This window comes from Epinephelus moara, chromosome 1, assembly GCF_006386435.1.
Source record: "Epinephelus moara isolate mb chromosome 1, YSFRI_EMoa_1.0, whole genome shotgun sequence".
Taxonomy (NCBI): Eukaryota; Metazoa; Chordata; class Actinopteri; order Perciformes; family Serranidae; genus Epinephelus; species Epinephelus moara.
The window spans coordinates 38,210,647-38,235,126 of NC_065506.1; the positions used below are offsets into that span (position 1 = coordinate 38,210,647).

The window sequence follows — 24,480 nt, forward strand, 5'->3', positions numbered from 1 at the left end:
CAACAAGAGCTTCAAAACGGGCTGCAATGTAATCCTCAGGGTGATAATGCCCTGTCAATGTACGTCGACTTAAAGTGCTCGTCCTTGCCACTGACAGACTCGGATTGTTTTATAAGTGTCTGACAAAGACATAAAACATTTACTTTTCACTTGATCCACTCTGTTTATTACCGTCTCCCTGCAACAACTCAACTTGCGAGACTTCATAATGACACTTTTATTGAGCGGACTTTATTTGACATAATAACAAACAGACCAGGTCAAGCCAAAAGTTAAAAAATAAAGTTTACTTTCTTTGCCAGACACTTCTAATAACAGTCTCAGCCTGTCAGTGGCAAAACAAGCACCTTTTAGAGGGCGTACATCAATGGTGTGATGTTGCCTCAAATGTTTGCAGCCTGTTTTGTTGCTGCCGTTTCAGCCCTATCGCTCAATACTGGACCAATTTCAAAAATTGTTGCTCCCATCAGTCACTTGGACACAAAACATGGGAAAATGGTTGAAAAATACCAAAGTTTTCCTTTAAGTGGTTGATTTCACTCCTCTGTACACCTGCACAAGAAAACCTAACAACACAACTCCAGCCATAATTTCACCTGTCTGTCCACTGCTGCTGATCCTTCTCTGGTAGATCCTTTGCCCACTGTCTACTTTCACTGTAGCCTTTTATTTTCCCTGCAAGACACATATTCATTTAGCATAAACTTCTCTGTAGTTCAAGTCTACATTGAAACAGTTCATGTTTTTTTTCTGATTTTTTTAACTGAAGCTGTAAACCTTTATGTCCTCACGTCAGGAGGACGTGACCTTCACTTACTTTCTACTTACTCGGAGTAAAAATTCCACTCTTTCTCCTTTTCTCAGTCCATCAGGAGCAGAATCATTGGTAAGACAAGGCTGAGTGTGTTTGGGCCTGGGTTAAAAGACACATGGCATGTTTAGCAGAATCTCTGTGGTAGCTGCTTGAACCTGGCTGACACAACAGATCCAATCAAATGTTAATCCAGTGCCCACTTCTCTTAAAGTTCAAACTGAGGGGGAAAAACTGTTAAATGTTAAAACAGAGGCATTTAAATTTCAATTTAGCCGTGTGTGTTGATGGTACACGTGGAGAAGGAGAGGCAGATGACCCGGAGTCTCTAGAGCAAACACATCTACAAGTAAACACATCTCACTAATAGTGATATACGTAGTTTAAATGTAAAAGGAAGGTTATTATTACAGTTTTCTGCACTGTTAGGAAAAAGGCAAGATTATATGTTTATACCTTATCTGAAGTTACGTCAGGTTGGAGTCAGACTAATACCATGTACGGTACAGTTTCACACAAATCTTGCACCATTTCAACTGCAAACATTCAGCAGAATCTATCAAGCTTCACAATCATTACTTGCGCAGCCGCGTCACACGAAACAGTGGGATTAACAAATATACATGTTATCAGCTAAAAAGGTAAAATGTGACAAATAAATAGAAGCAAATATACATTACCCCTCCATCCTCAAAATTAGCCCTAAAAACCAATAACAGCCAGCAAAGCTTCCCTTGACACTATATTCGAGTAGTTACGCAAGTCCACACCTCTGGATCCATGTCTCCCCTGCTGCTTTACCACTATTTAAATAAAATATAAAAACACTTAGAGAGAGTGAACTCTCCTCTGGAAAAAAAACTGCATTTGAGTAGCTATATGTCCGTATTGTAAAGTAAATTTATGGCTAACACCATCTGTTCGTGAGGAAAAAAGTGGAGCAGCTCTGTGAAAAACACGATCCACGTCTGCAGGAGCTCGTCTCGTCTGTCAGGTGCCAAAGTACTTCACGTGTCAGCCATTTTGAGATGATGTTGCAGCTCGCTGCAAACTGTGTCTGCAGCAGGGTGTAAGGCCTTGGGGAAGAGAAACAGGAGCTAGTGACAGTCTTTTTATCCTCCAGTTTTGCCCCAGCGAAAACTAGAACTAGATGGTGGTTTGGTCATTACATGAGGATGAGTGCAGGGTTTGTTTGTGTGGTGATCAAGGTATCGCCACATGAATGATTGGGTAGGCACAGTGAGACAAACACCCAGGAGGTCTGGCAGAAAATATGCAGTAACAGATCATAACACTTGAGAATGTGCTAGATCGAGAATATTAAGTTGTAGAAACAGATAATACCTAAATGGATTGTATCGCAAACCTTTTCCTATGACTGATTTCATGTTAAGGTGCCGATCCATGAACACTGCCTCTCCTCCGTCACTTCTCATATTATTACAATATTCCAGTATTTGCACCAGTTAAGACATTATCCAACACTTATCATATTAGTGTGTGCACTATGCAGGGCAGCAGGAATGAAGTTATGATATATCAAAAAAGAGGCATAGGAGGGCTCAGAAGCTTGTTGGAGGTCAGATTTGGGGGCAAAGGAAGCAGCTTTGCCAGTCCCGGAGGCTGAGAGGTCAGACGTTGTTGGGGCTAACGTTCTTCAGGTTGTTGAGCTCCAGCTCCAGCTGGCGTATTCGCACGTCCTTGGTGGTCAGCTCCTCCTTCAGCCGCCGCAGTTCCTCCTGCTGCCGGAAGAACATCCGCAGGAGCTACGGGAAGAAAAAGAAAGACTTGTGCATGTAACAAATACACTTTGACAAATAAGAAAGAAAATCTGATGTTAACTGAGAGAATTTTGACACGTCTACTGTTTAGATTTATACTGTTTTCACCTGGTGAGTCTGTGTGTGTGTGTGTGTGTGTGTGTGTGCACCCCTACAACTATTTTCTAAAAGTAGATTATTAGGTACGTAGAGAGACAGCAGAGTAGAGATACCTCGTTCTCTGTCCTGGGCGGTACATTCTCCAGCAGGTCGATCCCATTCACCACCACGCTCTTCTTTTCCTTCACTGGGGCCTTGAACACTAACTGGTTTGGTCGGTGGTAGCCGTCCTTCAGAGACATCAAGACTGGGTCTGTTTGGACAAAGTACGCAAAAACTCTCATGTGAAAACCAACACAAGGCACAGAGAGGCACAGGTCCTTCACAGACCACCAGATCAATCTAGTATTGCTCTGTGTTGGTCCAACTCCCTATAATAGTGACAGTATGAAGAGATGGCAATGAAAAAGAAATAAAGACAGTGATTGACGGTAACTGTATTTTATCGCCATGTTTTACTGTAGCTTTGTTTTCAAATATCTGTCACGACTAAGAGATGACTTCCAAAGCGTCACATCACCAAATGCAGGGTAACATGTTGGTATTAAACTTAGATCTTTTCCCTACAAATGGCTTCTGTTAAAAGGTTGTTTCATAAATCACCAAAGAAGCCAACCAATCCAGTGTGTGTTATTTTACCTCTGTTAATCCCTCCCAGCCATTCACTTGCAGACAGCGCAGGTTCTGTCCCTGCTGTCATGGGGTAGATGTCCTCCTGGTATGTGTCTGACTGTAAACCAGAAAACACCACATACATTATTATCATATCGATTAGATTTGGCATCTGGGAAAATAACTCTTATATCAGTGTCTTAAACATATGGAGGGGTATTAGGACCAGGCATATGATTTTAAATTTTACTTTGCATTATGAAAATAAAGTCAAAATGTTGGGAATAAAATCAAACTTTCAGAAATTGTGCCATGCATAAGAAAAAAAATAGTTGAGGAAGATTTTTGTATTTGCGTTCAAGAACACTGCGATCGTCTGCTGCTGGTTTGTTGGAGGTTCCCAGCAACAGCTGGAAGAATATCGGGGATGCGGCCTTTGTCAATGACGCCCCAAAGCTATGAAACACACTACCTACAGATATCAGGGAAGCTAGCTCGCTAAATGTTTTTAAAAGAAAGCTTATCTCTTTTCACAACATTTCTACTTTATCGAGGCGGTTGTAACTCTGGAAGCTCAGGAGATTGGCTGCTTGATCCCCTGCTCCTGCAGTCAGCATGTCGAAGTATCCTGTATCCTAACTCCAAATTGCGGCTGTGCCAACAATGTGTGAGTGCGTGTGAATGTTTAAGCTGAGTAGGAGGTGGCACCTTTTATTGTAGCCTCAGCCACCAGTGTATGAATGTGTGTGGATGGGTGAATGAGGCAAATAGTGTAAAAGTGCTTCAAGGGTTGGAAGACTATATATATATATATATATATATATATATGCAAAATATGGAAAACCCTGCCTTTAAATATCTGACCTGCTGGCTCAGTGGATAGTTTGAAATGACAAATTTTAAACAACAACTCAAACCTTTGGAGTGCATATGGACAATAAACTGGACTGGTCCAAAAACAGGTCAGAGCCGCCTCCATTTTCTGAGGAGGTCCGTCAACATCTGCTGGACAATGCTGAGGATGTTTTATGAGTCTGTGGTGGCCAGTGCTGTCCTGTTTGCTGCTGTGTGCTGGGGCAGCAGGTTGAGGGTAGCAGACGCCAACAGACTCAATAAACTGATTCCTAAGGCCCGTAACATGGCGGGGGCGGAGCTGGACTCTCTGGTGGCAGTGTTAGAGAGGAGGACGCTGTCTAAGATACATGTCGTCTTGGACAATGTCTCCCAACCTCTCCACCATGTGCTGGTCGGACACAGGAGCACATTCAGTGACAGACTTATTCCCCCGAGATGCACCACAGAGTGCCACAGGAAGTCACTCCTGCCTGTGGCTATAAACATGTGCAGCTCCTCCCTCAGAGTGTCAGCTGCTCTGAGTCAGTAGACTGGCAACTGGACTTTATTCACCATCTGAATTTATTATTCACAAGTTTCTCTTGGGTGCAGTTATTAAACTGCTGCAGTATTTTTCAGTATACGACTTTATTACGCATGTAACTGTACATATTTCTTATGTTTACTTTTATTTTATTGTTGTTTATTCTATTGATGTTTATATTGTAGTTAAATTTCACACTGACAGCCTCAGCATAGTGACGATATATATTTTATTTTTTAATATTTTTATATCTAAAGTACTAGTGTTAAACACTGCAGCATAATGCACATTATATTTTTTATTTTTATTTTGATGTACATTTTCATTTCTATTTTATTTTATTTTATGTCATTTTATTTTTATTTTATTGCTTTATATTTACATACTTCTATTTCTTCTCTTATTCTTACTTCTTACAATTCACTATTCTTAACATTGGAGCGACTGTAACGAATCACAATGCAGCTACATGTTTTAATATTTTTAAAATGTTCTTTTAATTGGTTGATTAATTAATTAATTTATTTATGTATTCTTCTTATTTCTCCTTGAATGAGTGTATGATTTTATTTCTTTGCTGTTTGGCTCTGCTGCTGAATTTTAAATCACTTTGTGCTGCATTCTGTGCACGAAAGGTGCTATATGAATAAAGTTAATTCATTCATATGTAAATGTATATATACATCTTTCTCCTGTAATGTATTTTTTTCTCATGCCTGACACTAGTGCTGAAAGTTTGACTTCATCCTCAACCTTTCGATTTCATTCTTGTAATATTTCTCCTTATGCTTGGCCCAGTATTATTCCATATAAAGAAGCTTTCTTTGTTTCAAAGCATGAAATGTGACCTCTCTGCACGGGTTTGAAAAGATGTTTTATGCATACCACTGCCTCAGCGAGCACTTACTGTCCTCTTCTTTCTGTTTTGCTGCAGACCACCGACACATTTGTTCCAAAGTGAAACCAGTAAATGAAAAATGATCCTCTTGTGTTGGGATTAATTACCTCTGTCCTTGTTTGCTCTCAGCTCTGATTAGCCAGCTTACACACTGTGTGTTTCTGTTCATTACATGCCAGAATACTGTATATCTTAGAGAAGTTGATTAAAGTCAGACAAAACCTTAATGGCTCTCTAACCCATTATGTGCTAGATGAATGTGACATATTGCAGAAATGATTAATAATGAGAGAACAGAGTAAAATCAGTTCATTTCATTATTTCGCTCACCCTTCTTGGCACAATCATGGAAATGGGCTCAATCAAACCCTTCAGGGTGACGAGCTTGTAGAAGCGGAACACCTCGCAAGCTCCCACATCCAGCCCGTGCTTTGGCATCACACCTGCAGACAAAAACAAGAGAGCATGTGGTGCCACAACCGTTTTGACAACATGACATCTCCTCCCAGAATTCATGGCTATTTTGGAGTCACATCAACAGGAGAAAAACATCAACCTGCTGCAAAACGACAGCCAGAATGTGGAGCTCAGAAAACTACAGCGAGGGGATATTTAAATTCATCTGGCTCTTTTTCACTTCAATGAGTGTCATCCTTTCAGCCATGCAACACCACTTTCAGATGAGTGACCCCCCCCCCCCCCCCCCCGCCTCTAAAGACTGCTCATGAAGTGGTTTGGATGTGTCTCTCTGCTTTCAGCAGGAGAGCTCATATATTGTTCATCAACAAATGACTTACCAAGTCCTTTCTGTGGTGCCGGGGACCGGAACTCCATTAGGTATTGTAAGTACGGCTTCTCTGTGGTAATCTCAAAGTAACGGATGTTGCCATCCCCCTGCCAAGGCACCAGAATGTGGCAATTACAGAACAGATCAACACGTAGCTCCTCAAAGTTTCAACCGTGTCATGTTTTTCACATCAGGCTTCTTAAAGGTGGAGTCAGTGATTCTGGAGAAAGACTGTTGACATTCATGTGCCAGATTTACTGTCCCTCTCACTCCCACTGCCCTTCTCTTTACACTGCACATCCATGGCCTTTCCCTGTCCTGTGCACATCATGATATTGTTGTGTGGCTCAGTCTGAGCAATTTTGTTTGTTTGTTATTTACAGAGTCATGGCTGAACATGCAGCTCTCTGTCAGTGAGGAGATATTTGCTGAATCTGACAAAGTGTATTAGGTTAGAATTGCTGACTGCACTTTCAATGCATTAACTACAGCCTCATCTTATTTGGTGCTGTGCTCCAATTCTAAGAATAAACTGTACTGTTATAGATTTAAATTATTTCAATGTTTCTTTAAATGTTTTAAATGAAGGGAGGGCACTGATGATGAGAAAAGTAAAATTCATCTCTTTTAGAGTAACCATCTTACCAGTTCAAGACTGATATTATAAATAACAAGCATTAACAAGTGTGAAAAATGTGACTTTGCAACTAAAGTGATGACAGATAATTGAAGGATGTTTCAAAGTGTTAAGTACTGAATATTTTAACAATAACTTTTATAATGTGAATGTCACTCTGCAAACTGATTTACATTTACATACAAGATTAATAATGATATGACATTTCAGTCACCCAAACTGGATCGGGTATCTGACACAGATTGAAAAACGACCTGTAGAAACAACTTGTCAAATATTAAGGCTGCATAATATTCAAAGAAAAAGAAAAAAAGATGAAGCGATATGAGTCATAATTTTTGCATTTCATTTTCACTGAAAAAGAAAAAAAATGATGGTGTGATTTTTCTGGGGTCTGTACTAGGTGTCAGGATCCATTGATCTGGCTCAATTGATTGATTCAATGATCCAATGTCATCGATGCAAAGTGAAAACATCAATCTATATCTCCATATTTTGGTCATACTTTTATTTTGAAAGCCTGTGTCACTGTCAAACAGCGGCAGTCAGATGGCAAGCAACCGAGAGAAAGACGGTAAGGATAACGTTACTTATTTGGGAATAAATCAGCAGAGTGGATAGTATTGTGATTTTGATAAATATTTCTATTAATTGTGCAGCCCTATCAAATATAAGGCATAAAAACAGACATTACAAGAAACATATTTGACACTGACACATCAAATTTGTCTCATACTGGTTTGACATTGACCTTTTTGCTCAGTTTATTTATGAGGCACTTCCTGCTCCTCTACATTTTTGTTGATGGGATGCCAAATGGCGACATTCTTACTAAACTATTAATGTGAATTATGCATGTATGTTGTTGTTACTTTAAAAAGGCCATCGCTGACCTTTATAGCTTATTTGGTATTTGCCATATTAAATTTGTACTGATTGTTTATACCCTATCTAGTCAGGTGACAATTTCAGTCGTCTCTCCTGGGTCTGTAAATGCCTGTACCTCTCCTACACACTTGTTATTATCAGCGTACAAACATCTTTAATTATAAAAAGATGAATACTAACCTAGTAGAAACCCTTCATAGTAGAAAAATTAAAGGAGCTGTATACGACATGCAGAGTGTGTGAGTCAGAGTTTGATTCAGCTGTCTACATACAGCTCTTGACATGGAATTGGCTGAGCCGGTGGCTAGCAGCTAATGGTGCTAGCCACTAAAACAGTGCTAACAATGGCAACAGTGCTGACTGAGCTTACATTGTTAACCTGGGGTAAAGCAGAGGGTGGGTGTTGGCTTTTGTTACATGGCTGCTCCCATATCAGCGGTAACTGCCTGGTGAGTGCAGTGCAGATTGGCAGCGGTTAGCTAGCCAGAGGGACACACTGACAGGAACTCATATGCACAAACATTCACATTAAATGTCATTAACAACTCCTTTACATTTACATCCGAATCAGGTAAATCTGATAAATACTACAGTCATGAAAAACTGTTACGACACAGATGGGTCGGTGCTGACCTTGCCTGCCAGGTACAACATGTGCGTGTCGGCATCATAGAAGGGAAACAACAGTCCTGAGAGGCCGTCTATGTCCTCCTCCACAATTGGCATGGACAAATCCTCCTGGGAAGAGCAACACACACACACACACACAGGGAATTAAATACACACACAGGCTCCACCCACTCTGGCATTACATGCACGAGCCATATGGAGGTGTTGTCTGACCTGATCCCAGAGAGCGATCTGCCGGGTGTTCCAGCGTGAAACCCCTGTGGTGAGCAGTCGCTTCATGTTACCCAGGAACACCACTCGGTTTACACGGTGGTTCTTACAGCTGGCTTGCTGTCGGAGCAACGCACAAAAACAAAGCTTTAATGGTACATGCACCTCAAGTTCATTCTCTAAAGTATTTTAATTATTCAATCTTGTGACTATTATATTGTTCTGACAAGACAGAGAAAGAATATGGCTCTATAACAGGCAACCCTCCAATATTTTAATGGCATAACATTTTAATTATTTAATACATGGATTTAATAGTTACTCGAGAACCTTGGCATACCAGCATCAATATTATTTTATCTAATTTTCTTTTTAAATGAAATACCACAGCCAAAAATACACCTCTGTTTCAGAGTAAATCTGTATTTCAGGTACAGAATATTTTTATGATTTGTCCCTTCTCTTTCTGTCACTTCTCCTCCTCCTGCTGATTGGTCTTGATCACCTCCGCTTGGTGCACCAGCGCCACAGCACATGGGTCTAATTAGAAACCATTTCATCATAGTGATCAGGTGGCAGGATCACCAAGGTCAAACAATAAGTGGTTGAGGAGTGGTGTAGTTTTTAATTAGCAATAAAATGAAATGAAAATTATTATTGTGTAGACAGAAATTAATTTGAACAAAGTTTTGGCTTTAAAAACTGAATACGTATTCTCATGGAGCTGGAGTTTCTCCAAAGACCTGAAGGTACAAGGCCTGCCGAAGGACTAAGGAGACAATACAGCCAAAATGATGAGTGGAGAGCCTGAACGTTACACAATATTTGACTGTTAAACACCTGATTTTAAAGCCATCAGCATTAATCTGCTGCTGTATCAGCCTCCAGTCTCCTGGTTTCAGGCCTTCCACAAGATTTTTGCAGCAGGGATTTTTTTTCCATTCAGCAGCACGAGCATCAGTGAGGTCGAGCACTGATATTGTGCAATAAGATCTGGCTCAGTGTCTCTGACCCTGTTCTTCCCAAGGGTGCTGGATGGGGTTGAAATCAGGGCTCTTTGCAAGCCAGTCAGGTTCTTCCACACCAAACTGTGAACCTTTATGAACCTAACATTAGGGGTGGAGGTATGTTGAAACAGGACAGTGCCTCCTTGAAGCTTTTGTCACAAATCTAGAGGTACTCTATATCCTAAAATATAAGTATATCTAATATAAGTTTCTCCTAATTTGAACTAGGGGGCCTAAACCATGGAAAACAGCTCAACAAAAGAACACATACTTTTGTGTTTATGAGGTCACAATTAATAATTGCCTCAGTATAATCAGTCATAGTAAAGGATATTTTCAACACAAACAGTTGTCCCCTAAATATGCACACTCCCACAAAAATACCCACTCCCTCCTGCTGACCTGAAGGACGGCCCCGGAGCGTGGCTCAATGACACGCAGCTTCTTGTCTTTGCAGCTGGTGGCCAGCAGGCTGCCATCTGTGTTGAAGGACATGCTGAGGATGACGTCAGTGTGGCAGTCGATCATTTTCACCGGCTCTCCGATCTCCAGGTTCCAGATCAGGATCTGACACAGTCAGGAGGGATTGTTTGGGTGGAGCTGTTAGATGGCTGTGGTGCTTGAATCAGTGATATTATTACGTTGTGAGCTCATGAAAAGGATCTGAGTTTGTTTTTGTGTGCGACTACTAATATCAGACAGTATTCTCCGCTGATATCTACAGTGAGATAAGAAGCATGTCTCATGGTTTCAACAGAGGCTAAATATCATATTCTGTTCTTTGAAAATCACTCATCAATGCTTTATTGAATCACAGGGCTGCAACAAATCATTTTTTTTATGTAGGAACTATTTGCCTTCAACAGAACTACACCCTCCAACCGAATCACCACACGGAAGGAAGTGTGCATCTACTCATGAACAAGAGGCTTGAGCTAATGAAAGATGTAAACATAAATAGTGTCCCCCCCGGATGAGCTGTAACGTTAGCTAGCTCAGTGGTGCTAGGTAAGCTAGCAGTCGATGCACACTTAAGCCTGATTTATGGTCCTGCGTTAAATCAACGACGTCGCTACGTCGTAGGGTACGTGGCTACGCAGAAGGCTCGCCGTAGCCCCCGGCGTAGCCTGACGTGCACCTCCCCAAAAATGTAACTACACGTCGAGGCGACGCAGACCCAACGCAGACCGAGAGGGCTGTGATTGGTTTGCTTGGTAGCAACGCATTTCCGGTTCTATATTTCCAGATTGCGCCATCCCCGCCATCTTTAAACATCTTCTGTTGCGATGTAGATGTTGCAGTATTAAGGCCCATTTATGCTCAACGTTCAATACGGATACGGATAAGGATACGGATACGGATACGGACTGATACGGACCGATACGGACGGAGCCGTCTATCCGTGCTCCGCGTTCATTTCTCTTTGACCGGAAAAGCCGGAAGCTAAACAAAGAATCAACCAGAGACGACGATAACCATTCAGGAAAGGAACGCAGCCTCCTACTGCTCTGGCGGTGAATTGCACCGCGACGAAATGCAGTGACGGAGAAGTTCGAAGGGTTCACGACGGCGTCACGGCAATGACGTAGGTACGTCGTAGGTACGCCGCAGGACCATAAATCAGGCTTTACCTCTGCACAGTCATATGGTTGGAGAGTGTAGTTTGGTAGAGGGAAAATAGTCCCTATGTGAAACTGCTCGCAGCAAGGTCTGCGAATCATCTTGAGTTAACAGGTCATGATTTCTCGAAAGAGACAGTGTTGTTGAGTTTTTCAACGTCGTTTTTGGCGCTTTGAGCACCACAAGGCGAGTGCCATCTAGTTCCATTATACTGGAGAGAAGGAAAACATCTCTATGGCCGATATCTCCAACACTCAACAACTCACACCAAAACAATCTAGATCAGTAAATATCACTACAGGTAAGAGAAAAACATGTACTTTTGATTTTGGGGTGAACTGTCTCTTTAAGAATAACTATATAGAAACAGCCAGTATTCTTGCTGATGGTCTCATCTTCTTATGTAGGTCATATAGAGGCATCAGTGTTGAACTGTGTAGTTGCTGTTACTCCTGAATGAGCTAAATAACACAAATTGACAAAATGTAATGAGTATCTAAGAAAGAATATTTCCTTAAACGTGTGTTTTATGTTAATTGCTGCTGCTGCCACTGTACAATGTTTATTCAAGCTTGGTTACTCATCACTGATGTGGTACCTTGTAGTCGTAGCCAGCACTGAAAAGAATGCCGCTGCTGGTGGGGTGCCACTCGATCACGCCCACCCGTCTGCTGTGGCCATACAGCTCCAGCACCGCCTCCGTCATGTTGCGCCTCAGACCACCCTCTGGGATCTCCCATACTCGCACCTGCCACGTTCACATAAACAGAGTCAGTATAAAGGAATACACAGTGTCTGGGTTGTTATAAAGCACACACACACACACACACACACGTTTTTATAAAATGGGTCAATAAGTATTATGCTTTTGTCAGAGGCCACTTCATATTTGTCTCTAATATAAACTACAATCAGTGTGACACAGCTAGAGATCCCTCTGATCAAAAATAGCACAGTATCAATGTAGCCCATTGCATTAGGATTAGACTGGATTACAGCGATGGCCGCAGGCTCTGTGTTCGACCAGAGGAGATTATCCGTCAACAAGTGAAAGTACTATACAGGGCACAGTGCTACTATGTCTTTACTATGCTCAGCAGTGTAATGTAACAGCTGCATGTACTGGGAAAAAAAAGGCCCACAGATTCCCAGTATTTGTCATGTAACATCTGAGATTAAGACTAATGCTGATTACATTTGACATTGTGTATGATGTCATTTATGTAATCAGTTACTGAACAGCTAGTGTGTTTATTTCTTATTTCACACAAACAGCAACCAGCCAGGAGTGAAAAATGAAGCCGATACGGAAGTTCCAAAATACTGCAGTTCCTCAAATGGCCACTTGAGGCTGGTTCCAAAATCCCCATCAACCTCCATTTTAAAACACCGAACATTACAGCAGAAATAAACATGTTTACAGCCTGGTACACAAAACAGTTACGGTCTCCAAAAACTGTATGTGAGGTGAATTTATATACAACTCTCTTGTTTACATTTCATTTAGGCTTAAAGTTAAGGTGGGTGCCGTCAGTTGACAAGTCAGTACTGCGACAACAACGATGGTTAGGTTATGTAACCATGGTGTTACCTCAGATTTACAGAGTGCAGTGGTAACTGTAGCTACTTCAGTCTGTTTTCAGGTCATGGCAGTTAATTGTAACGTTTTGGTCGCCATAAAAAAGTCTTGTTCAGTGTTTTTAGTTCTGGGTCTTTAACAGGGGTCCACAACCCCTACAGTTTCCTCAGATTTACCACAGGGGGACCCACACAGTTATTGTTTTGTCACTAGATAGGCAGCTAAATCACTGTGTGTCTGTTACAGCGAGGCAAACTAGTTAGCTAGCAGTTGCGTACTATCCAGACATACTGGCTGAGTAGCTGTGTTATTGTTTCAAGTGTGCGGACATTATTGTGGGCCATCCACCTCAGAAACATGATGCATAAATCTATAATTCTGCTAGTAATTATTATTTTCATATCTTAGTATTGTATGCATCATAAAGGGGTATGTTTGGCACTTAAGGTTGCCGTACATGTTGCTGTGGGTCTAGTTTAATATGCAACCCAATTTTGTACAAAATGTTTAGCAAGAGGTCTCTGCTCCATCTCTCTTCAGCTAAAGGGTCCTTGCCCTAAAAAATGTCAAAGACCCCTGATTTTGCTGTTTTTTGTTAGCAAAACTAAGCATCGTCACAGCTAGCCATAGCTGTTAATGCAGCATGCTAACTAAGCTAGCTGCTAAATATAGTTATCTCTACCATCTCATCTCAATATAGTCACTTCTGGCTCCAAAAAGCAAGATAGACAGCAAAAATACAAACTCCAGGCTTCAAAATGTAAGTCCATAAACCACTCGGTGACTTTACGATGGCTACGTCTATCATTTTTACAGTCTATGATTCCACATCTGTCATTTGCCATTTTCAGGCCACTGGCTCACAACAACAACAACCAGAGCAGCTGCCAGCTGAAATCCAATCACAGGCTTGTGTCCAGTATTCGATGACCTCTTTGCCTTCTGGCCCAGCGGCTGTCGACCTCAGCATCACACAGCCTCATGATTTCACAGATAGTGTGTGTTTCGCATCTTCAAAGCCTTACCATCATTCAGCACCATTACCTTCTATAATCAGTCTGAGCCGACCTGTTTGGTAAAAAGCTGACGTTAAAAATGAAAGTAAGTGGGACACGTACCGAGGTGTCCTCAGAGCAGGATGCTATGATGTTTTCAAAGAAGGGATTCCACTTGATATCCAGAACGTTGCCTTGGTGGCCGCACACCTTTGGGTGATGAGAGTCCAGGCGGCCGGTCTGAAACAGAGCGAGAGGAGTACGTTATTTTACATTTTAGTGTTCCTGTTTCAGCATGTGGGTGAAAGGAATGAAAATATGAGCATATATGACAATCTACTGTACTGTGAGCTACAATATTCGCAATACTGACTCCCTGTCCACTTTCAAATCCCATCTGTGAAAACACACCTTTTTCAAGCCGGCTTATTCGGTCTGATTTAATGGAGACACACACATGGTGACCTAAGATGATGATGACCTTACAGTGATGATTTTACGATTTTTGTCCAGTTGTTTTATTAACTTTCATTGTATAAGTTTAAGTTTAATTACTTTATTAATCCCCTGAGGGGAAATTCAATGTTTTCACTCTTGCTTGTCAATTACACACAGGTCTGAAAGACACACACATGCACAAACAGGACCTATACATGCACAAAGTGGAGAGATCTCAGAGTGAGGGGGCTGCCCTTTGGTCAGGCGCCCCGAGCAGTTGGGGGGGTTCGGTGTCTTGCTCAAGGGCACCTCGGCAGTGCCCAGGAGGTGAACTGGCACCTCTCCAGCCACCAGTCCACACTCCATATCTTGGTCCGGACGGGGACTCGGACAGGCGACCCTCTGGTTCCCAACCCAAGTCCCTATGGACTGAGCTACTGTCGGAATATATGGAATAGTTTGATTTGATTTATTTTTTAATTTTTTTTGTAAGGTGTCCTTGAGTGCTTTGAAAGTGCTTCTAAATAAAATGCATTATTAAATTGAGAAAAAGTAATGGATGTATGCCTTTTTTTCTTGCACATAAAAATGTAGAGTACTGTATCCGTGGTAAAACACATCACAAAAGAGCATAAATTACACAAAACAACAGTAGAAAAGAACATTTGTTTTCCAAGACCGAATCTACAATGGTAACAAATGATAAAAATAAGTAATTTATTAAATTAATTTGCTGCTGGACGCAGGTCATAAATCTGTATTCATCTACATCACTGAACAAACCTATCCTTTTTTTTTATCAACATGAACATGAAGGACTGATATAATGTAATAACGGTGAAATCACATCAGTGAGATAACTTGATAAATCCTGAGCAAAACAAAACAGACCTGGTTATTGTGCGGGGACATCTGAGGCACATGATTGTTATTGCAATAACCCGCAGAGTCCACAGAGGGGCAGTGGCTCATAACTGCAGATGACAGAAGCCTTTAATGTCGGTCATGTTGTCATGAATGTTTGATGTCACTTCAATTTACTGACCTCTTTTTTTTTTTATTTCCTCAGAGATTTGTTTAAGAGCGTCGGGTCATGCTTCAGTGAAATCCTGTATGTGTGTGTGCGTGTGTGTGTGTGAATGCACTGTCCTTGCTGAACCCTGCAGATTTTCTCCAGATGCATTATCAAGCCTTAACAAACTGCAATATAATAAAATATAATAACTATAATAAAATGTCAGTAGCACCCTCACTGAGAGAATGAAATAATACATTAATACAAGCTGCCCCCTCACGCTCAAACAAGACTTTTCATTTTATAACAGCAGGAGGCGAAATGGTGAAACACAATCACACAGCTCCAGTAAGGCCCAGGGGTTAAAGTGATTCAGCGTGATTTACCCATATTGATCAACATTAGCTTGCTACTGACACCTAGCTGACAAGATAGATAGCCAGCACAATCATATCAATATAATCTCAGCAACATCAATATTATCTCAGCAATAACAGATACAGTATATTAACTTACTGTACACACAGAAATAAAGCATATCAATGAATGCTTTTTCACAACCATACATAACCCACTAAAACCAGGAAGTCTTCCCACAGAAAAATTCCTCACTTTTGCCAAAGATACTGAAGGCTCTGCTAACAAGATAAGGGACACATGCCAAAATCCATAGAGACCAGCGTCTGCCAAAATTTGACAGCAGTGAAACGGGACATCAATTCAGTCAATAAAGGAGGAAAGGAAAAAAAGAGACAGTGTGACTAAGCAAGACAGACTGTGCATTCCAGTGTCAAATGCAGTATGCCAAAAATACCAGGATGTTATACTGCATCCAGGCGCATTTTGCAGAGTGCAAGGCAGCATGCTGTTCTGACCCACAATCCTCAGTGCAGCGGAAGATACGTCACATGGACTGAGCCGCAAACAGATGACAGCTCATTGACAGCTGACAGAAGCCTCAGTGACGGATGTCAGAGCATTTAGGGGAATAGTAATAATAGGAATATTAACACACATTGCGAAGGAACAACAGCTGAGCTCTCCAGGTTCATCTCCACCTCTGGTGTTTTGTTTTATCTCCATGGTAATGTGAAGTTAAAACATTATTCAAGAGGGTCAAAGTTAGGGCTGCCCCTTGTAAGTCAGAGATTTGAATCATCAGTCGGAGACCCTTCAGTCGACTCAGATTGTTTCAAGTCGAGCAGTTGGGGTTTTTTTGCAAGTCAGTGTGCTGTGCAGTATGGAAGCGCACTGCAGTCCTTGAATGAATAAAAAAATCGACAAATCATCTCGTTATTATGAGATCTTGTGTCGTAAATGCGAGATAAGATCTGGTAATTACGAGATCCTGATGTCATACTACAATAAGGCCTTTCGCTGATACTGTAATAACATTAACATTAGCTGATTTGTTAGTCCACTGAGAAACACAAGGATGGTACTTCTGGTCAATGTTTTTCAGAATAAAAACATTATATCTGTAGACTACGGAAGCGCATTGAGATAAGTCATAATTACGAGATCCTGATGTCATAATTACAACATACGATCTCGTAATTATGAGATAATACGTCGATTTTTTTTTCCATTTATTTAGTGAATGCAATGCGCTTCTGTAGTGCAACATATTTCTGGGGACGTTTTGGTCCTCAGATTTTGCTGCAGACTTTCACACTACTCCTTAGTACAGACGGCTGCGGGTGTGATGCAGCGGCACAGAGGAGGAGAAACTTTGCGTCGTAAGACTCCAAAATAACATTATCTTCCCTCTTCTGCTTGGGAGTAGTGAATTTACAGCTCACAGCAACTTAATACAACACAGTCTCTGGCTTTTGTTTGATATCTAGTCTCTGCAAAAAAGGTTGTTACGTTGTTAGCTCCATTAGCTTGTTTACTATACACTGAAGAACCCGCTGAGCCCATTCAAACTTTCAAACTTTACATGAAAAAACAAAACAAAAAAAACAAAACAAATTGTTGAATATTCACATAAATGGCCGAATCTGATTTGACGGACAAAATCCCGAGCCGGGTAGCGGCTGAGTCAAAGTCCAAGCACAGTGTTATGACAAAGCTGTATGTCCAAGTTGTACTCTATTCATACTCCATGCAACAGTGCATACTTTGTAAGTGCAGCTGCAGTATGTACTGATAGTAAAAAGAGAAGGTATGCTATTCAGAAAGCAGGGAGAATGATTCATAAACATAATTAACTCTACTTAGCACGGAAGGCTCATTGACATCCCTCTCCTGCACTCACATGGAAACTTTAATGTGCTCATAGATGTACATGTGCATATGTAAATTCAAGGAAAACTGTTAAAAACAAATGTAAAAAAAAAAGACAAGTGAGGCTAAAGCCAAGCTTTAATGACACATTATCTTTTTTCTATAAATGTTAGAGTGACTGGGAGGTTTTAACACGGCCTCGAAACATTAATAACATGGGATCTAAGGGACTCCTTTATTAAAGTGGAGCTAATTATGTGCAAAGAAATCATGTCTGTTGGGAATCACGGGGTTCATGAGGTGTTATGAGGAAACTAGAAACTGCAGTTTAACATGATATAAATAAAAGATGCAGTATTTAAAGCCTCCTCTCTACCACACGAATAAAAATAAAACATATAAATGAAAACAGTTTTGTTAAATGAATAACTGGCAGAAAAGAAACAAATGTACTTTCTCATTGTCTTCCTGCAGCTCATTTCCTCAGATGACTCTAATGGTGACGCACAGATGTGCGGGCCAGGTACCAGCAGCTCCACTACGCCACAGGTACCACACTGTGATTGCTACCAACTCTTATTGATCTGTACTTCCCAATAAATCCTCATAACCAAGACTTACCACTGCTGTTCTGCAGTTACAGTATTACTACAGTACATCTGATTATAATGGTAGCATTTTATGACTCTTCTGGCTATAATATGATACAACAGTAATAATGTGAATGAATGAATTACAGAACAGGAGCGTTTCTTCTCTTAAGAGTTCACTGTTGTTGCGGCTACACATCAGTGCTGCTGCATGCTGATTCAAGAGACTATAAATCTTAGCAGGGGCAAAAGATGCTGAGTCATGCTTATTATGTTCAATTGATATTCTGCTGCTCTGGTTTATCAGATGTTAATGGTCCAGTGCATGCTGTTGGTGCTTTGATATGCAGCAGCAGCATGGTCTGCAGTGTGGTCACTGGATCACTGCTGGCATGTGTCTGACTCTGCAGCAGAGCTGTTTGTAATAATGACCCCAGTGATGGTTTAACTTCATGGTCTTAATATGTTGGCAATTTCCTCTCTACATATGCCATTAAAACATGTACGTACACTGTCAATGAATCTATACAGGTGATTTTAGAATAAGCATCTGTTCATATAACATATTGCATTAAATCCTGCTGGTGATCAACCAGCAGTTGAAATAAACCAGCCCTGTCACCTGAAGAAAAGGTTGCCATTTTACGTTTATGCAAACCAAGCTTACGTTATATTTGCACATTTTTATACGTATCATCTCAACATTTGTGAAGTGACATAATATATAAGCTGAATTCGTCATTGGGAGGTGGAAGGAATTGTGGACGGCGTGACATGTGGGTGAGACGCCTGCCAAGCAGCTGCAGACTACTGTTCAAGACCAAAAAAAAAAAGCGATTCAGCGAGACATTGCTGTGTTCCCAGCAGCTTTTAAGAAGAAAAATTAATATATAGTTTATTGCTTTTTTAGAGCATAGAAAACAGGCATAGCACATTATATGTAACAGTGGCCACAGTCTGAGTGATTAGTACAAAGAAGTAGTAGTAAAAATTACGCATACAGAAAAGGGAAAATATTCACAGTAAGGTGCTTCATCTAAAAAATATTATTGCATTAGTCTTCGCTCTGAAAGAATTTCAGTACAGGGTCCCAGATCTAATCAAACACCATACCTCTATCCTCAATATAGAATCTCAGTCTGTGTTTGCCATTTCAATTAATCATAAATCATATGTACGAACAGAGTCCATCTTCCACACTCGTAAGATTAACTTCTTTACAATCACCATTACAAATAAAACAGCCATTTTTTTTTAGTATTTGCTAGCAGAGGATAAGGAGCCAATCACTCCAACGATAGCTATGAGTGGATCAGGTTCCCAAGATTTCCCAAAAGCCTTGGAGACAGTGAGAAATGTTCTTCCAGTATGTATACAATTTACTGCATGCCCAGAAAGCATGTGCTATGTGTGCTAAAAGCTAGGTAGCTTTTCCCTGGAATAATACCCAAACACTGCTGTTTTTCCTCCAGGGATAGTGACCCCCCCAAATGTGGAATTTTAAGCCAAGACGTGATCTTTTCTTAACCATAACCAATTTTTTTGTGCCTAAATCCTTACCACACCCTCAATACAGCGCTGTTAAACATACATAACTTAAATGTGACGTATCTGTGGTTTGCAGAGACGTTCAATGCCAACATGTTTTGGCGTTGGCGTTGAACAAACTGCCAATTAATTTAAGGTAAGAGATACTACCTGGTTGCAGCTACCAATTATTTTCATTGTTGAATAATCGATCCATCGTGTGGTCTATAAAACATCAGAAAATAGTGAAAAACGGCCATCACAATATCACAGAGCCCAAAGTGACGTCTACAAATTGCTATTGCAAAACCTAAGCTATTTACTTATTATCACAAAAGACAAAGAACAGCAAAAAATCCTCACATTTGAAACGCTAACCTCAAATATTATTTGCCATTTTTGCTTGAGAATGACTTTAATGATTATCATTTATCAGAAGCTGTATTACACACAGTAATAGTAGTAGGATTAGTGGTTGTAGCAGTGATTCAAAAGGCGCCACACCCACTGCACTCTCTTTCTTTGTCTGAGGTGATGATGAGGTGTTTGTGACCTTATGTGTCGATTTCTGGGCCGGTGTGTGTGCCAGGTGGTGCCAGCGGTAGGCCTTTCACTTGCTCGCAGCGTTGTCTGGGGGCAACCATATGGCCGTCTCGCCGGCTGTCATCGTAATATGTCTGCCGTGCTCACACCTCGTCATTAGCCAAAGCCATCACAGACTGGCTTGTATTTCTAATGGAGGAGCAGGAGGGGCTCGTTTTGAGAAACCACAAGTGTGAGGTTTCCATCCTTGATTGTCTTTTTGTCTACCTACTCCTCAGACTGCTTCTGATGATGACGACTACTCAACAGGGCAGACAGCTATTGATTCTGGTACCACACCTCCTTCTAATTAAGAGTCAGCTCCATTCAGTGTTTCAGCATGTTGATTTACGTTTGATAAAATACTGTTCAATCCACAACTGTGGACTGAACGTCACACATTTTGCATTGTATACAGTACCTTAAATACACTGTAAATATATTACATTTATGTCAGTTTTGAGCTGATTGATAATTTAAATGTTAACATCACAAGGAAGAGACCACTTGCCTTGAAAGATGAAACTGTATAATTTTCTTCCACGGAAGTTAACAAACAAATGGTCATCTGGACATCTTAATCATTCAACACCATCCTCTCAACATAAACACTAACACACGGATGCATCATCTGAAGCCTCTTACAGTGACAGGTAACCTTAAAAAATAAAAATAAATAAATATATTTTTATGTTAACCGTCTTGTATAAGGGATCACCTCTGCTGATTTGTTGTTTTGAGCGGAGGCTACAGCATTAAACCGCAGCCATCGTCCCACAGAAGCCGTCACCTGTGCTGCTGCTGAATATGAGAAATGTCATGTCTGAACTCGTCAGCTCAGCAGAAACCAGAGGAAATGCTTAAGTGCAATCCTTTGACGAGGAGGAAATCGATCAATTCATGGTCTTTGGACGGGTCATGGACGGAGTCATTACACAGCATGAAAAATACCACATTGGAATATGAGTTTCACTTCAAGAATCATTAGTTACTGTTGTGTTTGTGCGATTCTTTTTACCCTAAAATGAGAATAAGTCTTTAAATATAGCGAGACAGTTTTTCGTAGCCTCCGACACGGCTTTCTTGCTCTGTATTCTACACCAGTTGCTCTCAGCCTCAAGTACTGCCGCAGATGGGTTTATACTGGAGTTAGCTGCAAGCCCAGTGTGTCTCATGAAAAGGGTCCCCCCGCCAAGGGGCGTGACAAAATGGTGGTATTTGACACCCTGGTAATGAGAATGGGGTGGAAAGAGAGTCTGTCAATTAGCGATTAGTTTTTCTTTTTAGGTAAATTAATTTTCCAGTATGAACACGTACAGTAAATGGCCCTTATTTAACCCTTTCAAACCTGGAGTGACATCACTTTTCTCATGTTGCTTTCAGACACCTTTCCCAAGTATTTAAACCTTAAAACCTTGAGCAAATTAGTGCAATTTCTTTGAATAACATTAGAAAAAGGCATTGAGCAACTTGGTAAGAAATGTCCCACAAGTTGCAAATTTTTTTTTAGAAAATTATTTCAAAATAAATAGGGATAATATTTATTATTTTTATTATATTATTACATTTTAAAATTATGTTACAGAATTATTATAATTTTTTAGCACTCTTTCCAGGTCATTTCCTTGAAACTTTCTTTTGCTTCTTTTTTTCCTAATTTTCTTGTTTTTAATTTTTTTTTTTTTTTTTTTTAACTAATTTCTTGCTTTTTTGGGGGTCACTTCTTCCTTCATTGCTTATTGCCTTCTTCCCACGTTTTTTTTTCTTTAAAGAAATCAAGCCAATTGGCCCAGGTTTGAAAGGGTTAAATAATTATGTCCTAACGGTTGTAAAATTCAATAACAGCCAAATCCAGAGTTATTATAAAGTATCATTCATGTGAGCCAGCCCAAGGTCGAGTGTTTGGGAGGTGGTTTAAAGGAATCACTAGTGCGCCTGCTTTATAGACCCGTGGATGTGGAAGATCTGGATAATTTTATACCCACAAATCAAACCTTTTTGGCTTCATGCACCACTGAGCAACTTCCATACAAATGAACGGGGCCCTGCCTTTAATGCTGTATCCAGTTCTCTTTATATCCATGCTTCAGTTCAGATCTAAAGAAAATAATGAAAAAGGCAGACATCATCGCAGCTTTTCACACTAACCATCTAATCACCTACATATCAGAGCCAGTCGTCTGTCTTGTTCCATGACTGACGTCTATAGCTCATGATGCTGTAAAGTAAAATGCAGCTGAGGTCTCCCTGCTTCACAGCAAAGCTGCTCAGCTTTCTGGATACTTCTTCTGCCTGATAACAGCTTGACTCGACCCTGCATGGCAGCCAAGAGCTTTTCAAGTACCTTGGCAGAGTCGCTCTTAAAGAGGCAAAGCACTTTATGGCTTTTCTCAGACCTACAAAGTGGAGTGAGAGGCAACTAAGGAAAAAATAACACTCCTGTTTGTACTGCAGTTTCTAATACAGTAAAAAAAAAAAACCTCACCAACAACCAGAATCATAAAGGAATAAAGGCAACTCAATTCATAGTAGGCAAAAAACGCAAAATGAGAAACTATCTGGTACTCTCTGTATCAAACCCAGTATCACCACCACACATATGATGAGAGCAAACATGATTCCAGTTAAATGCAGTTCTCGGATATAAATACTCCCCAAGTAATGCCTTCCATGATTCATTAATTTACTATGTGTATAACATGCACGACTGTGAGGCTTATGTTTCATGTTGAAATCTGCAGGACTGTTGTGTAATGAATAATCCAGCCACAGCAGTAAAGCAGTGTTTACTGAATGTGACGAATACTCAGTAAAAAGAAACACATTCCCTCTTCCTATAATAGGAAAAAGAATTTCACGCTTTCTATTGCAACAATGCCCTTTTGTCTTGTTTATGGGAAATACCAGTATGTCCTTATGTGATCCTGCTGGCAGTTCTGTCCTGTTACAACTTTGGCATTAAATTCTGGATTGAGGACTCAAGGCTGGCATGCTCTGAACCAGCAGGGAGGGTCTGTGCTGAATTTGTGAGAAAGCTGTTTTCAAACTTCACGTGCTGTGAAGTAGCTGAAACCAAAGTAATCTGATAAACCTATAGACAAGATTAAGGGTGTAAACCCCAAACAAATACACAGTATGGTACACCTCAACATCCAAAATGCTTTGACACACACTGAGTCGTACAATATATATATATATATATATAAATGCCCAAATACTCTCTGAAACTAACAACAACAGACCATTTAACACACAATAATATAACATCATATCCCCTCTGACACTGAAGCATACAGTAAGGTAGACAAATAACCTCAGGCTGTCTCCAAAGAGGGGAAGACCTCGTTAATCTTTGCCCCTGGTTGGCACAACAACAAACAGCCAATCAAAAGTGTGACAGTGCCAGTTACCTGGGATACAGGTATGACGATGAAAGAGCCCCCGCCGGCACTCTCGGTGACAACTGCCAGGAACTTGGAGTTGACGGCACAGAAGTGGTTGTCATGGACGTTCTTGGTGATGGGGACACCGTCGAAGCAGTGCTCCCGGTTGCCTACTTTTCCGTAGACATTTCGAAACTTGGAGCTTCGGTAGGTCGGACGCCATGACATCTGAGGAGGGTTAAAAAAAGAGATGAACAAGTAAGTTTAAGTTTCAGTTTGGAGAGAACATTATGTTAGATTACTGGTGGTTGTTTACAGTCCAGTCACCAGAGGAAAAATGTTGTAAGTGTGTGTTTCTGCAAACCACAAATATGTTACATCTGCTGTTTCATATCAGGCTGTTTTCATGCACTCTGCGTATGTATACCAACAAAAAATAATGCACAAAATTTGTATAAATCCCATGTAATTATGAGCTAGTAATTTGTGTATAAATCATGTATTTGGGAAGACTCTCACCTACTGACCAATGTGCTGATAGGAGTAAAAAAAGGAAGTAGTCCCCATAAGGTGGCAGGTTGGGGATGGTGGATGGGTCACAAAACACAGGACTTAGACCCAGGAGACTGACACAGAACTGTGAGAAACCAAGTGAACTCTCAGTCATTTTAAGGCACATCATCACCATTTTTTTTTTCTTTAACCTAATCTATGTAAGTTTGCCTTAAGTCTGCAACGTCATTCGTCGGGGGGCTAATTTGTTAGATATCACATGAATCATTGT

General features: G+C 40.6%; 1 protein-coding gene across 3 annotated transcripts in view; it reads right to left on the reverse strand.

Moving 5' to 3' along the window:
• Positions 1–1,175: 1,175 nt before the first annotated feature.
• coro2ba (coronin, actin binding protein, 2Ba) overlaps positions 1,176–24,480 on the reverse strand; it is a 67,875-nt gene continuing 44,570 nt past the window's right edge. For 2 of the 3 annotated variants that reach the window (XM_050045488.1, XM_050045496.1), the window contains exons 2-12: positions 23,724–23,924; positions 14,056–14,172; positions 11,957–12,106; positions 10,141–10,305; positions 8,735–8,851; positions 8,525–8,629; positions 6,377–6,473; positions 5,910–6,022; positions 3,331–3,421; positions 2,805–2,944; positions 1,176–2,577 (exon numbers count right to left, since the gene is read on the reverse strand). In XM_050045488.1, coding sequence (XP_049901445.1) covers positions 2,443–2,577; positions 2,805–2,944; positions 3,331–3,421; positions 5,910–6,022; positions 6,377–6,473; positions 8,525–8,629; positions 8,735–8,851; positions 10,141–10,305; positions 11,957–12,106; positions 14,056–14,172; positions 23,724–23,924 — 1,431 coding nt within the window. In that variant the 3' untranslated portion in view covers positions 1,176–2,442. Of the gene's footprint in view, positions 2,578–2,804; positions 2,945–3,330; positions 3,422–5,909; positions 6,023–6,376; positions 6,474–8,524; positions 8,630–8,734; positions 8,852–10,140; positions 10,306–11,956; positions 12,107–14,055; positions 14,173–23,723; positions 23,925–24,215; positions 24,320–24,480 lie in introns of those variants that run through there. The other variant, XM_050045503.1, reaches the window with a different exon arrangement.